General features: G+C 34.4%; 1 protein-coding gene across 1 annotated transcript in view; it reads right to left on the bottom strand.

Moving 5' to 3' along the window:
- Positions 1–3188: 3188 nt before the first annotated feature.
- The window catches only part of LOC140757303 (uncharacterized), a 179429-nt gene continuing 165456 nt past the window's right edge, over positions 3189–17161 (bottom strand). The window contains exons 3-7 of the mRNA XM_073092943.1: positions 6758–6940; positions 6172–6359; positions 5466–5685; positions 4382–4610; positions 3189–4001 (exon numbers count right to left, since the gene is read on the bottom strand). Of these exons, the coding sequence (XP_072949044.1) occupies positions 3527–4001; positions 4382–4610; positions 5466–5685; positions 6172–6359; positions 6758–6940 (1295 nt within the window). The 3' untranslated portion in view covers positions 3189–3526. The remainder of the gene's footprint in view (positions 4002–4381; positions 4611–5465; positions 5686–6171; positions 6360–6757; positions 6941–17161) is intronic.

Below are 17161 nucleotides of genomic sequence, written 5' to 3'. Positions count from 1 at the left end.
GGGTCCGAGGATCAAATCCCAGGCACGCACCTCTGATTTTTCAAAGTTATGTGCGTATTACAAATTAATTATCACTTGCTAAACGGTGAAGGAAAAAATAGTGAGGAAACCTGAGAGATTTGTAAAAAAAAATCTCAATGGTATGTGAAGTCTACCAATACGCACTTGGCCAGCGCGGTAGACTATGGTCTAATCCTACTACTACGTAATCCTACACAATGAGAGGAGACCCGTGCCCAGCAGTGGGACAGTAATGGGGTGATGATGATCCATCATCTAGATAAACAAGATAGAACTCTAGATAAACAAATCAACTGCAAATAGTATGAATACTTAGCAACGATTTATCTCAAATGTGTTGCTATTCTTGACGACTCGAATTACGTATAACGTCTCGTGTGTCTCTCAACAACCCCACTGACAGTATGCTCCTATCCTCACCTAAATTTAGGGGGGACTTATTATTGGATTATGCAAACTATACATTTAATCTCTAAGGAAATATATGTAACACACGCCTAATGCAATACATACTATACTTATCAAAGAACTAAATTTAAACACTATAGGTACTTAATCTAAAATAAATATCTCCAGTAAATAATTCTAATAAATTATGTATCACATTGCGACTCAGTTGGATAGTACACTATAAAAATCTTAATTCAGCACATTTTACAAATACGATACTTTCCAAGACTATTCTACCGAAATTTGGTATTCAAAGAAACATAGAAATGTCCGCCGAACTTTTATCCGACTCCTTTTGCCTTCAAGGGAGCCGTTTACATAAAAACTTCATGTCATTTATCCAGGACGTATAAGTTCTCGTTACACGATGTCTTTTGTAATTTCGCTAAAAGGGACAGTGGGTCGTGTGTACATTTATATGTTAATTGTGATTTTGCGCACCTCGGCCGGAATGACCCGGCGGAATTAACCATGAGGGCCACGGTAAATGGCCGTTTCGATTTTTGTCTGGGTTGAGTGTTTTGTCGCTACCTGCGGATGACTGGGTCAGCAACTTTAAGGTAATGAAAGGTTTTCTGAGGGAAATTTAAGTGGTTTTGTGGTTAAGTGAATGTAAACAGAATGCGAAGTACCTACACACGATTTAATACATGGAAAATACAGGAAGACATTGTAGAGATAAATTTAAATTAACATGTATTGTTATATTGTTTTATGGTAAAAAGGTAAATTATAATAGCATACTACAATCGTCTTTAGTAAGCTGTCACTCGTAGGACTTAAGCTCGGAGACATGTTTACAATATCCTCAATTTAATAGTACACCTAATTGCTGTTCTAAAGTGACCATTAAAATCTTTATAATTATCAAGTATAATATATTTAAACACCATATACTTAAATAATTACGTCGCCACGTATAGACAACTGTAATGGAAATTTTCACTGATATTTCATCTTTATGTTTATAAATACTATTAAAATTAAGTTAGTTAACAATTTAAGTACTTACACATATCCCTGTGAATATTCCCTGGAACGGTAGTCGAGTCTGAACGGCTGAATTAATACTAATGATCATCACTTAGCGAGAAACTGATTCTTCTACTTTAAAATTTGACATTGATGTATGAGATTTATCAAGTGCTATAAAGTTTTTGTTCCTAAACATATGAAGACGCAAACGATCAGTGCTTAATATCAAAGGGACTATTATTTGCTGATTGTAATAGCCATAGATTAGTAGTAATAGCTTTATTAATTGCTTAAATGAAAACCGTGTTTTATTTGACTTTTTAATATAATTTCTTATACTACCTTCTTTGTTGTAAAATCAAATTTGTTCTTTGGCTATTTGAGCAAGTTTAAACGTAAGGTTATAGGCGTATTTGGAAAGGTTTAAAGCCATTAACAATTTAAATAGCATAGTTTCTTGATGCACTTATTTTATATTTGCAGAGAAATCTAGCTTTAAGTGAAATACATATTCAAAAGCAGGTTGAAACAAAAATGTTATTCCTGACGTTTCTACGTATCTTAAAATGTTTTTCAACAGAAGCTGTTAAAGCCGTTAAAATAATGGGTTTGCAGCGTAATGTTAGACGGTGAACTTAAAAAATACATTTTCATAGTAAAAATGTGCATTTTGTTCCCTTACGCGTATTCTGAAAACGTTTTAAATGTGGTGTTATTTCGATCCCACTTGTATAGAGCGTTGTCGCGAAATTGTTATAGTGGAAAGAAACAGTTGACAGACTAATTGTTTAGTATTTCAGAGTGATAAAAGTATAACGTAATGAATTCAAAATTTCAATTTGATGTTTTCAGATATTACACTCAAAGACATAACTCGGATATATATTTATATTATTGTTGGCCACTGAAACGGGAAACATTAGTGAAGTGCATTAGGTTGACTGGTCGCTAAGTATAGCACGTGAAGACGTGCGATATTATATTTAGGTAATCGAAATTATCGTTCATATTAAGCAGTGAGGTAAAATTTATACACTAGATACTTGTCGCTTATATTTTGTGTAACTTTATGTGTATGTTTTCAATTTTTAAATAAATTTCGTCAAGTAATGTATATAAAGAACATTAGTAATGTATATAAAGGACTTTTGTACAAACTTTCTTGCTTCTAGATTTATTATTCTAGCTCTGTATATTATGTGTATGATTTCTAAGGACATAGTCAGGACGTTACGTCTCTTACCATTTAGCAGGGCAATCTAGAACACATATCATTTGAAACTGATGTTATAAGGCTGAAAACAGTCGAACCAAGTAAGATCTACCACCTTTTTTCGTAATAAGTCCCTAATGCGTGGATTTAGGGATGGCAGGGATCGTAACGGAGTCTGGCGTCCTGTCGAGCGGATTATTGTAATCCTGCGCGGTATTGGGAATACAACTCATTACTGCTTTATGTAGGTAGCTTTGTAGGTTTTACCACAAGCCTATACTTAAGTATATTTTTATTTGTTTTAGGCAGTTATAAAGACAGCTATTATTTTAGACATTAGACTTATATTTTAACTTAATTAATTGCTTGTGAATGTGTTTGCAGTGTTATCTCATTGTTTGTCTCTTTTTCAAAAATGAAGTTCTCGATCCAATATGTGTTACCATTAATTAGGAACCTATACATTACCTATGTGTAGCGTAAATCTTGGGGGTAACTATTATTTTAAGTAATTAAATAAAAGTCAATATTACAATTCACACAATTTTATTGTTTCATTACAATGTCAGCCTTGCTTTTAAATATAGTTTCTTTATACATTATTTACATCACACCTCTTACTCTTGAGTACAAATCCGTAAAAAGTTTCAAATTCACCATTAAATTAATAATACATTTCATTTACGCGGATATGAGAAAATAATGATATTTATTGTACAATGATACTGTGAAATTCACTATGATATACGAGTTACATAGGCGACCTACAGAACGACCGAGGTCGTCCAAACCTACTAGGATTTGGAACAACGATCATAACATTCTCAAATGATTGTCAGTTGAACTGCAATCACTTTTCTCGTACTGTCATTGTCGCGATAGGCCCAAACTATTGGCTAGTTGCGAACATCGAGCCACTACCTCATCTTGTAAAAGACTGAACGCCATTGCTATCAATATAAGTCCGAAGACGAGATATGCACAGCAAGCAATCATTTGTATATACTCGCTTCTAGAATTCTCTGTCGTTTGTTTTGAAGTCAAGAAACTAGTAGGCACAAAGTCTCCGAAGCCAATCGTTGCTAAGGCGATGAAGCAAAAGTAGGCAGCGTCTAGGAAGCTCCAGTTTTCCCACGCAGAGAAGATAGCGGCGCCAACGCAGATATACGCTAAAAGTAGGAACAGGACAATCCCGACTGGAACGTGGCAGTGCTCGATAGTGTGGCTGTGGTGCTGAACGCTGGTGGAAGCGCTGCTGCTGGGGACCGCACAGCTCTTTGCCTTCCGGGTCTCCTCGTTCCAGATCAAAGGCACTCGTGATGGGGTGTCGTGAGGACACACTCTGCGAAAAGAAAAAAAAAGTGAGTTGTGTTTTCAGAATATATCAAAAACACATAAGACAAAAGGAAGAAAGGAAATTTTTTTGCTCGAATAATAAAGAAATAAGTTTCAATAGAAAAAAAATGAATTTTAAGGAACTTTAAGAATATTATTTAAGACAAAATGCATACAACTCTCTAACAATGTTATGAACCTACATAGTTTAACTCCAGATTTTTCGATTCTTTTATCTTATAACTTTAGAAGAATGTTAAATTTAGATGTAATTAAAGAAACGAAATCTCACAATAATCGCTAATAAATAGTTTTAGTTATTTTAAAAATTACCACAGCATACCTAAATATCCTTCTATATTACGAAGCATGAAGACAAATACTTACGTTTCATCAGGATCTTCAGAATCATCTAGCTCCTCTTGACTCCTGTTCAATATAACTTCACCGCATTCCTCAGCTATAAGTTGTTCTATTGCAGGACCTCGAGGCCTCTGGATAGTCCCACGACCTCTTCCCCGTCCCGGACCGTGGACTGTGGCGAGGCACTTCATGTTACCCATACCCCTCTTCCGATCTAGCGTTTGTGTTTGAAGAGCTGATGATGAATGAGGTTCTGTGGAATACAAAAGTATAAATTATGACTCTATTAAATAAAAAACATTCTACAGTATTTTGCGAATAAAAAATCTTACTCATATAATTAATGTGATTGTCCAGTACTTGCTTAAAGTAGTCACTCAGCCTTTTAAATGAATTTAGAACCTTTATATTTTTTAGATCCAGAATATTATGAGCCACCTCAATCTTTTTTAAGCAAAACTACTCATACTATCGGACGATCTTCAACTAAGGGAACGTTTACAAAATGTGAATGAGCGCCCGCTCTTACTTAAGATTCCAAGGTAGCACCGCTAAGTACGAAATCTTTACAAGCTGTGAATTAGCTTTTTAAATGGGTTCCATTGACGGATGATGTAAACTTAGACTCGCGGTTCACTAAGACACGTTTACACCGAACATTGCTACCCTAAGGCTAGATGTGACATGTTTAAATACTGCAGAATATTCTGTCAAGCGATTTTGTTTGAATGTTTCCAGAAGTCAATTGATAGATGTGAAAGAATTTGCAACTAACCACGTTATTGCGGTTAACCCCTCTAAGGGTTACAACCTGAGGTTAACTGTGACCTTATGGGTTGACACGTAACCCAATACAATATTTAGATGATAGAAAATGACAGAGATTTATAGAAATAACTGATTTATTATAAACTCCTATTACTAGGATGATAGTGAATGATAGAGGAGCACGCGACCGATATTGATAGAGCCCATTAGCGCACTAACTTAAATGCAGCAATGTAGCGTAAACTGCTAATGCTACAAAATGTGCGGTCGTGGCCCGTACACTGTCATTTGCTTATATCTGGATGTTGCCAGAAGTGTACTGATCTGTAAAATAACTTACCACTAGCCAAGGCACTCCGTTTTAACCGACCAAGTGTCGCTGCTCTAGGACTGGCTGGGGCGCGTTCAAAGACTTGAGAATATTGTCCTCTGTCACCCGCTCTTGCCCGAACAGTGCCAGGTGATCTATGAGTTCGTGGTGGGAATGACGTGTACTGATTGTGTTCAGCTGGCTGAGGAAGGAGACGTTGCTGCTCATGTAGCTGGAAGTGGTTCTCGAGCTGTGTGGAACAATAATGATAATAAAATTAACGATAATATTATATCACACACTAAGAATGTTGCTGTATTTCTTGAGATTCCACTTATGTATCTTTATGCAATTTTTAAATTTTTGCTTCATATTTGAAAACACTTTGTGAAACCCTTTTTAGATGTCCTATCAAAATAGATTAAGTCGTTTCCAAGATTATCCTGTACAGAAAGAAAATCTACCGTCATTTAACCCAGTTTGGCCTAAATAACGTCAACATTCGCTTATAATAGAGCATTTACTTCGAAATAAAACAAAATAATTTGGAACCTAGTTTCACAACGAGCATATTCCAGATTATTTCTGTCACTGTCATTGTTACTTTATATAATTATTTTACTGAGGTCACGAACTGTTCATGACCTATATAATTTACAACTACGATACGTAATGTACAGTTAGGATTTTAAAATTAATAGAACATAGAAAAAAGTAATTTTCAAAAATTCCTCACCTCACCATCCTTTCTCCAAGTATTTGGCACTTTGTTCTTCGTGGCTCTCAACCAGCCTAGCCTGGCCAGGCGGGCTAGTGAGGCCCCTAAGCCTGCTAAGCACGCGAGGGTTAAAGGCACCCCGGCTGCTGCATATGCTACCGTTGCAGCACGCCCTGCTGCTGTACGAGGTGATACGTTACCATATCCTGAAAATTTCAAGATGAAACATTCAAGATGAATATCTTATTTAAGAATACTTCTTTAATTAATACTTCTTTCTCGCTCACTCGAAGACTCATTTCGTATTTTCTCAGGGTCTTATATTTATTTTCCTCTTTTATATTAGTTAGTTGTTATGGACCCAAATTGTCATGTTTCCAGGAAAAAATGTAGATAACGCGTTTTATTTCAATCCTACACGATAATCAAACTTTTAGAATCTTTCTAAAGATTGGAAACTTCAAGTGCGTAGGTATATCGCTATATTTCGTTACAGCACGTCATAATTCCCCGTTAATACGCTTACAATGAATAATTTCGAAATATCGGAGGTAAGTGGCTGAGATTTTAAGTTTGGGCCTAGTCTATCACAGTTTTAACTAACCTATAGTAGTGATCAAAGTAATGCAGTATATCACAGCGCCGGAGAAGGTCCACTTGGTGTCCATCGCCAGCTCGGGAGGCACCTCCGACTGCCTCGCAGCCGCCACTATGGATGACTCGAACTTGCGGAGTTGCTCGTGGACCAGCCGAGTCCAGTTCCGCTCGTAGAGAACGTTGAGGCGCTCTGGAACAAGGATATGTAGTGAATTTCCAGATCACAATTTAAGATACTAAGGAAATTTTACGTATTTATAATCAGGACCAGAGCTTTTGAATTTGAAACATTCGCATTGTTAGTCGCAATCGCTAATAATGTGGGAATAGATGAAAAAATCTCGATCACGCAGGCATACGAGCTCAAAAGGTATACCTTAAGGTTTTACACTTACTGTTTTTAATTTTCAATTTAATTTTGATCTCTGAAAAAATAAGATAGTAGAAAATAGCGTGATATCAAAGAGAATTACTTTGAATAAATGAAAGAAATAACCACGTTATTACTAGTAAAAGAAGAAATCAAACAAATATTCATTCGGACTACTCGCTTTTGCTTACTTACTATTACTTTAACTTAAGATCTAAGGCAGATATACTTAACATAAGTCCGCCTCTGTAATTTATACGTAACACGAACTTTAAATAAATAAATAAAACTCAGCAAGAAGCAAAAGGAAAAAATCGCAATGAGCCAGTTTCTTAAGAGCCTATTATAACTTCGATGAGGCCGCTCAGATTAATGAGCCCCAGTCACTGGCGCCTGTTTAGTTTAATCAAAACTGAAAAGAGCCATTTAACTTTTAAGAGGTTGAAACCTTTCTCAAATATATTTGACGTGCAGTGCCCTCGTCCTTAACAATCGGATTTATTCCAGCTTTTGCATTGAATTCCGAAGTTTGGTGCTAAGTCCTAAAATGTAATACTAATTTCCGAATTTAAGTATGAAATTAATATCAATTCTTATTCGCACTTCCGTAAAATTCTCTGTTACGGAATTGTGAAGTTAAAATTAAATAAAACTTATTACAATTTTTAACCGACTTCAAAATGGAGGTGGTTATCAATTCGGCCGGTATCTTTTTTGTATGTATGTACACGAATTACTCCGTCGTTAGTGAACCGATTTTAATAATTCATTTTTTAATGTGTAGAGACGAGCTGGAAGTTGGTCCTACTTAAATATAGTTAGGATCCATCGATGGGTTCTGGAGAAAATGAGGGGAACTCCTCCACCCATGTAAATATAATAGCCATAACTTCGCCGTTTATGAACCTATTTTAATGCCTTTAATTACGTGTGTGGACAATTGCTACAAGTTGGTCCCATTTATATATGATGAGGATCAGAGTGGGTTCTGGAGATAAAATATGTTACTCCTCAACCGATGGGAATAATTGAGTTGTGTTTCAAGATATTTGGTGTAGGTCCTAATGAAATTGCAAAGCCAGTTTATCATTGACTATTTAAGGGTCTGATAATGTGGCTCGGAGACAAAATATGTAACTCCTCAACTGATGGGAATAATTGAGTTGTGTTTGAAGATATTGGGTGTTGGTTCTAATGAAATTGCAAAGCCAGTTCATCATTGACTATTTAGTTAGGTTAGGTTGGAACATATAAGACAATATAATACTAAGCGAGCAGGGCGCGGCAGCGCCTTGCGAGCAGGCGGTTCCAATCAATGTAAATTCAGACCTTACCTTAATTCATGATCACGTTTATACATTTTATATTGTATTAATATAAATGTTATTATGTCATCACTAAAAAGAGTGAAAAAAAAATTTAACAAAAAAATACAACCGACTTCTATGTCACTACAAAGTAAAAAATAATTCAAATAAATGTTGGTTTAGTACATATTTCTGAAGTGCGCGCTCATATTAGACACGCTGTTTACATCGTTATCCAACGAAATATATAGAGCGCCGACTTCAGAAACATGTATGTACTAAACCAACATTTATTTGAATTATTTTTTACTTTGTAGTGACATAGAAGTCGGTTGAATTTTTTTGTTAAAAATTTTTTGACCACTTTAAGACAAGTAATTTGGTTAGTATACAATTTAAACTACTCTCATTACCACTACTAAATATCTAGAATAGCACCTGTGGATATAGGAATACGTAGTCTACGCGAATAGAATTGAGTTCCTTTCTAAAGTCAGTCACATTTATGTGAAATTTATTATCGGGCCTCTAAAGACTAAATGGAACGCTTTATGTACGTGCGTGTACCTTAAAATCTAATAATGACCAATGTTTCTTATAATTTAATAAGCGTATTTTATACTAGTTTTTGCCCGCGGCTTCGCCCGCGTTTAAAAGAAAATAATATAACATACTAACATACATAAAACAAAAATTTCGTACCTTAACTTTGCTAAAGATTATCACTTGATCAAATGCATTGTTTACGATTCAATCCTTACTAATATCGATTAAAATAATCGATGTTTTGGGTCCAAAAGATCGATTCTCCGATTAATCGATCTTAGATCACCATCCCTAGTTCCCGTGGGATTTCCGGGATAAAATCTATCCTATGTCCTTTCTCGGTTCTCAGACTATCTTTGTACAAAATTTCATTAAAATCGGTTCAATAGTTTGGGCGTGAAGAAGAGACAACCAGACAGACAGACAGACAGACAGACAGAGTTACTTTCGGATTTATAATATTAGTAAGGATTTATACTGGGAGCTTAAACTACAATTCCCTATATCGTTGGTACTATAAACACACACACATAAAAAACCCGGAAAAAAAGCCTATTTTCATTATCTAGATACATGTCTTCGGGGATTGAACCTAGAACCTTATAAACCGGCAGCTAGTATCGTGAATACTTTAAGAACCACAAATTCTACGATTTTCACAGAGCTTCAACTGTTAAAGTATTTTCGATACCGTCCTTTGAGAATTTCATTGAAATTCTCCATTCATAAACGAGTAGGTATCACTTATTTAAATACTTCCAGCTAATTGATCGTCACTTCCGTTCCTAATTAAGGGCATTAATGTAATAAGTACGTACTTATATACAAAGTATGTTTGAGAGTCATTAAATTATTAATAATGATTTCTTAGATCAATGGCATCTTGAATGGGCTTAAACAGACAATGATGTACTTGGTTCTATGTAATTGGTATACTAAATGTATATAATTATGTCGATTAACATAAGCTACATAACATATATTTATGACATTAAAGTAGCAAATGGGCTTCGCCTAAAAGAGCCGTGCTCCTGATAAGTCACTGCCGCCTAAGGGCATTTGTAACCAAACCAAATAGAAGATTCTTCTCCGAATTCCACAAATAAGTTGCCTCTCTTGAGAACTAAGATCTCCTTCCACCGAAATCCAAGAACAGCTGCATGCTAAAAATAAATGTGGCAGTGATACCACCCCTATCAAATCATTCTTTCTCTAACCTGTCAACATTTTACCTTTCTCTTATTTTACCCTACAATGGAGGGTAATATTTTTGTAGTCTATATTGCATTTGGTCTCATTCTGTGGCACGTCCTGCAAATGGCCTAATGGATTTACAGTGTGGGGTTGGGTATATATTTTTTTATAATAATTCTCCAGTTTACATTTTAACGTTGTTATGGTATGTTTGAATTTTTAATATGAACTACCACGTAAGTATAAACGTTTGCGGCAATCAAACCCGCAAATAAACCCGAACAAACATTGATATTTGACCTACACTTACCATTACGATTTTATCGACCATTCCATGCTTTACACGAACCCTTTCTAATTGTTTCTTAGCGTGCAACGGATTGATGCATTACCGTTTTCACTTTGACGGGTTGTTTCTAGAAATATAATAACGACTGCAATTTCAAATCATAACGGAACATTAACATTTTAAAGCCCATAAAGTATTACAAATTTATAGGTCGTTCACAAAGTTTGCGAACAGAAGTAAAATTTGGAGTTTACGCGCGCACTCGTAAACCAAAAATCGGTTTAACGATGCCCAAAAAATTGCGGAGAAATTAATTTTATACGTGAATTGGTTCATGCTATCGATCCTATATGATGTTTGATGGGGGTTCAATTTTATATTAAGAATAAGGTTTGCTTTCGATCTTACCATCAATTATGTTCGTTGCTTACTTCTTTATTATAAAAAAATATATATTCCGGATAAAGAACTACCCTTGTTTTGCAAACTGTTAACCCAATATCTGAGGTTAAGCAAACTGACAAAATTCATAAATTTCGAAAACCTATGAGCCCTTATGACGATTAATATCTGTGAAATTCAGCTTATCCCGAACGCTATAAGCTATAAATAACAACGTATACGTAACATCTAATTTTTAAAATATCCCAGGAAACACGATAAACAGGCCGTTCCATAAAAGCTTTTTGTATTAAAGCTTATTCACAACAGGTTGTAAAACATTGTGTGCCCAGATAAAATCAACAAGCTAGCACATTATAACAAAGGGTTGTTTATGCAAACTACCCACATATCGGGACTGGCATCGTGACGTCACGTGGCGCTTAATGCGGGAACACGAACTCAATTCACATTTACGTCGAAACTGTCCAGATTGCAAGCTTCTAACAGTTTTTAACTAAAGTGGATCTTTATTGAAGATTGGATGTACGTCGAAAACATCGATGCCATTTCATTAAATATTAAATATTTCTTCTTGTATCGTTACTCCTCCATTTAATATGTTTACATTGACTCTGCAATCTCTGTTGATATTTAATATGGATTGAATTTAGTTGGTCCATTACCATATAAAGTTGTGTTAACCGGTTATTTTCATTCTACTTTGATTATAACCTTTTTAGGTTGTAGTCGAAGGATTCCAGAGCCTTTAAGATAAGCGATATGAATCTGCCCTCCGATTTTAAGCTGCTTTAAAATGAGTGGATTGCTTCGATGTTATCCAAGTTACGAGAAGAGTTTTCAACAGCAACATGGTTGAAAAATAAAGTCAGCTGGGATCTCTAAGACATGTAGTTAATAAAATACTTCCAGCAGTCGATATCTCCTCTGAACAGGAGGTTAGCACGAACAACAAGTAAGAAGACAAACGCTGTCTATATATTGGAAGAATAACTCTTCCTATCGTTTTTTGGAGGAATTTTTATCATGCTTTGTCAGGTAAATCACGTCATGTAAAATAATGACGATGAAAATTTTCTCCCGGAAGAAATAAGGAAATATATTTTTAGACATAAACGGATCACTAGAATACTTTAGTTCGCCGTCGACAAATTGCTTCTCTTCTTTATTGCCGATATGTTTTGAGAAAATATTTATATGCATATATTTTGGTCCATTTTACCTTCCTTGAGTAGTATTTTTGATGGAGGATTTATTAGCGAAAGTTTTAGAAACATTGACATTTATTATTTATTAGACTCTAAATTAAACCTAACTTTGATTAAAGTGGTACACGATTTTAAGTTACCCATTTATTACATCTTCCCAAGATAAACTTTTGTGAAAGGTTTCCCCAAAAGTTAATTTACATCATTCCTTTGATCCTTAAAATTTATTTGTAAGTTTTGCCTTTAACGCTAACGTGCCACTTCAAAAATCTAAGTTTTTAACTCCTTTCAATTTTATAGTTTTACATAAACAAAAATCACAATAAAATTGAATTTCCCAATCAAAAATTCCCGCAGGTGAATACTTCAATGGATCGCTTAGCGGTATTTTACTTAAATTCCCAGCGCTATCTCGGCAGCATGGTCGAGTGAATTGGAAATAAAATCGAGCCGGTATCGAGAAAAGAGCTCAACACGAGCATTCCGCTCCCAGAAATCGTATTTAAACTTCTTCGATATTTTCAGTCGTTATAGTAGGTTCAGGAGCGGAAACTTCAGTCGAGGATGTATTTTTACGAACTTGGTATTTTTATATGGTATATGACGTCTAGGTTTGTGCTAGGTGTCGTCTTGTCTTTAAGGGCGATAAGGCTTTAAGTCTTTAATAAACCTACGAATACAAACCTTCATGACAAATGACAGTGCCATCATTTTTGCTGTTATTGAATAGCCTTTATCACGTGATAACATAAAACATGTATAACTTGAAATGTTTACCTTAGGTAGGTAACGGTTAATTTTAAATTATGATTAAATGGAGAAGCGTTAGTATAAATGCGTAGAAATTATGGCGCAGACTCAAATAAATCGAGTGATAAATAAAGATTCGTATCTTGTTGGGCGAAATTGATGAGAGCATTGCGTAAAACATTTTATAATTTCTAGTCAAATAATTCGGGTTGAAATTACTAAAGTAAACAAAAATGATAAAACGTATAATATAAAATAAATATATATGGGAAATTCTATTCATTCCTAGAATAAATCCCTAAAAAAGCAGATGATCATTTCTCCTAAAAAATCCCTCAAAATAATAGACAGTAAAAGCAGTTAAATCTTTCGTTATCAGAATTCCAATCAATGGTTTTGTACTTCTGAAAAAATCAATTTCGCATTTTTCGCTTCCCTATGGATTTTTCGTATGCCAAAATATCGCGAGTCGTTTCGGTTTGTTCGAATAGAATTTCCAAAAATTCGAACTTTCTTTTCTTAATTGAGTTTGATATCAGGAAAATGTTACATCATTAAAAATAACCGGTTTTTTTAATTTCTTTCGACCTTCACAATAATAAATGACAGCCGAAATTAATGGGACTGAATTTTCATGGCTTATTGATCCTTTTATAAACTAGACACAGTAGTCATTGAACATTTTAAAACTCCCTTATACTGTCTGCCTGGTCACGACGTACCGTCGTGTGTTTGTCACGGTCGATAAACATCTTCATAAGAAGAAACTCCTGTTCCTATACTTTAGTCTTTACACAGAGACACACTTACATGGGAAGGTAGGATATTATACTATTCTAGACCATCAGAAACAACTGCAAGGATCACTTACTTACATAATATTATTAATTTTATCGTCATTGTTACAATTATTATTTATTCCCTAAGATTAATATTTATTTTTGCAATTGTTCATTCTTTATCAATTAGAGATGCATTATTATTATTTGTATTTTTATTTATTATTTATGTGGACATCGAATTGTTTTTATAATATAAAAAATGTGTGTGTCAATTAGTATAATTGGTTCTGCGAAACCGCTATTCTATTTGATAATAAATAAATAAATCATTGCTGTTACACAAGTAACTAATATTTAGTTAACATTAATAGTATATTTATTCATGGCTATATGTCCTGGTAACTAAAGCACCGATTGCTTTTATTGTATAAACTATGTCATTTTACGGTCACGCGAAACTCCGCTCCGTCTTGTTTTGCTGAAACTTTGTTATTTTTCAAACTGTATTGTTTTGTTTTTGTTTTGAAATGTCGATAGCTTTCAAACTGTTATTTATATAATTCATATGATAGCTATTTATGTTTTAGTTAAAAGGAAGTTTCTATTACAAAATATATCATAAAGGTGGATACACAAGAAACAGTTCAATTCGACGATTGTTGTCTATACTGGCTAACAACAGGCGGCGACTATCGCTGAGGACGGTAGCTGTCTTATTTATTAATAATTTAATAACTGATTCAGATACAATTGACGTTTATCTTCAAAGCTTATGCTGTAGGTTCATTTAGCCATGAGGCCGACTCACTCTCACGTTTATAATAATAGCATCTATAAGCAGCATTCTACTATTGAACCATACGTTCTACCTTTGAATACAGTATAACCACAGTGCATTAACCACACGTAGCGCCCACTTAGTCTGTCCATCAAACATGTTAACTGTCAGTTGCAACAAGAATATCAGTATCATTGTCAGGTGTATTAAATGGAATGAGTGAATAAAAATGCAGTAACATTGATAACATATACCCTATCCATAAAAAGATCAAATATTAAAAAAGTGTGTGTGTACTTATATGTACGTAAGAAGTTATTCTTCTTTATACTTTGTGTATTTAACTTTGTCTTTTTGTGTATTGAAAAGGCAAGACTTGAAACTTTAGCAAAAAGATAAAATGATTGACACAAAATATTAATTTAATGTCGTAATAATATACGACACGACACGTTATTTAACGTATGTAACATGTTCTTCTGCAAAACTTGTATAATTTATTAGGAAACTTTATGGTGCCGATTTTTATGTGTCGGTGTTTATAAAAAAAAAATATCATTTTACCAAAACGCTCAAAAAGAAGTATAACTTCAATCTATGATTTAGCGATAGTACATATCCATTCCATTAAATGTCAACTGCCAGTTGAAAACAGAACACAATCGCAGTTGTCAGTTGTATTAATTTTTTAAATGGAACGAGTGAATAAAAAAGAATTGCATCAATCAGCCATCACGTACGATTGGGCACGAAACTGATTAAATCTCCGACGTACATCAAGCGCAGTACTTTTTCCACTTCTCAATTAAAAGTTTGACACACAGTAAACAGCTGTCCGTCGGATACAGTTACATAGGTTCCGCTACTCGAACCGCTGGTTACATTAGATTGAACTGTTTATAACGAGTAATCAACGAATCATCAGCATTCTTATCATTATTCCTATTACATTGAGTTCTCTTAACATCAAAAACGTAAAAATGTAATTGAAAATCACGAAATCAGTATTGTACTTCTGAAAAAATGTTATTTAAGTGGCTATTGGAAATACCACTTATTTTAATTTACCGTTGGCGACGTTAAACCTGCATTCTTATTTAAATAAAAGAATTGTTATAAGAATCAATAAACCCGCCTGCTTAACAATATAGCCTGTACCAAAGATTAGTGAAGATTACTCACTCCTAACAAGATTTTTTTTCCAATTTTGACGATCGAAATTGTCACTGTCGGCTGTTTTCGTGTTTGGAAAAAAATGTAGTTTTTAGAGCATTTACGAATGAAACGATAGTTCTCCGCACTTTTTCTTCGATTTCGTGTTGTTTTTGCACCACTTACCTGTACATGTCGGCATTGTTCCGAGTAAATCACACCATGACAGTCGGAGACGTAATGGGAAAACAGTCAGCCATTTTAATTATGTGTCAGCCATTTAATGGCTTCCTTCAATTACAATCCGGTGAGATATCAATACTTATCTATGCCTATACCTATCACGCCCACAATTTAGACCATACCAACATCACCTCACAATTTAAAATCCGTCAAGCCGTTTGAGTGGTGTTGTAAGGCGTGGCATAGAGTTAGACATACATATGCTCGAAAAACATTACCCTCAGCAATCAAGTAAAAAATATATCCAATTTTGTATCAGTGCATATGAAACGCAGCAACGTATTTCCATTTCTCAATTGAAAGTTTGACACGCAACAAACAGTTGGGCTGGTTCGACGTCATGTTACATTTGCTTGTACGCTTTGGGGTTTCGAGCAATTATGTAAACACTAGTAATGCAAACAGGTATTCGATGATAATATCAAATTGTACAATAAAAAACAAGTACGGAAGTATGGAAAATCACGGATATTAAATAACTTATATATTTAAATTAAAGATTTCTCTGATTTGGGCATGGTGTTTCGTAATCAATTAATTACAAGACTTCGTTTTTACAAATAAAATGCTTTTATAGGTAAAGTGTTTTGAGAAACATAGTTATTTAGAAAACCTTCATGTAGCCGTAAGAAAAAAATACTTTTAACATAATACCTAATTATTATGATTTTGGTACAGTCATCAAGAATAATTACGTACACAAAATGACGAACGGATGAAATTACACAATTTATTTTTCTACAGACAATTTATAAAATTGATGGCGTACATATTGATGACGTAACGTAATACCATAAAACTCGCAAGTATACCGAAGGCAAAGATACGGTATTTCCATTTCTCAATTAAAAGTTGGACACAAAGCAAACAGCTTTGCTGGTTCGACGTGTTACATTTGTTTGTACGTACAGAGTTTGAAGTGATGATCCAGTGAGTCCGATTTTCGGAGCTATCAGGAACTTTGACAGATTCTCGAAATAGGATTCCCTCTACAGTTTTCTGGATTTTTCGCGAATTTGAAGTAGCTAACGAGCTTACAGTATACATGATATGTGGTCTAGGGTGGATGGAAGTTTGCAAACACTTCCTATTAAAATTCGAGTGTTATCAGACATCGGCGACAAATGCTTCTTCTGAGGATAACGTTTAAACGCCTCGTTTTATCGTATCTGCCTCACGTAATATACATTTAAATATAAGTGAAATCGAGAAATGAATCCAGAATACTTGATATACACACTACAATTTTGTAGTCGTATATTGTATAGATTATGGCTTGACTACCTTCCATCCAAATGATATAAAATCCAGAAAATAAAAAAATAATGGTGTCATGGACCAGGTTGGTTATTATCTGGTGCGTTTATGAAATAAAATGTTTTTATTTTTG

This window comes from Epargyreus clarus, unplaced genomic scaffold, assembly GCF_041222505.1.
Source record: "Epargyreus clarus isolate Ecla_fem2 unplaced genomic scaffold, WU_Ecla_fem_2.2 ptg000004l, whole genome shotgun sequence".
In the NCBI taxonomy this organism is placed as follows: Eukaryota; Metazoa; Arthropoda; class Insecta; order Lepidoptera; family Hesperiidae; genus Epargyreus; species Epargyreus clarus.
The sequence above is the reverse complement of the archived record's forward strand: the minus strand, read 5'-3'. Positions and strand labels throughout refer to the sequence as shown.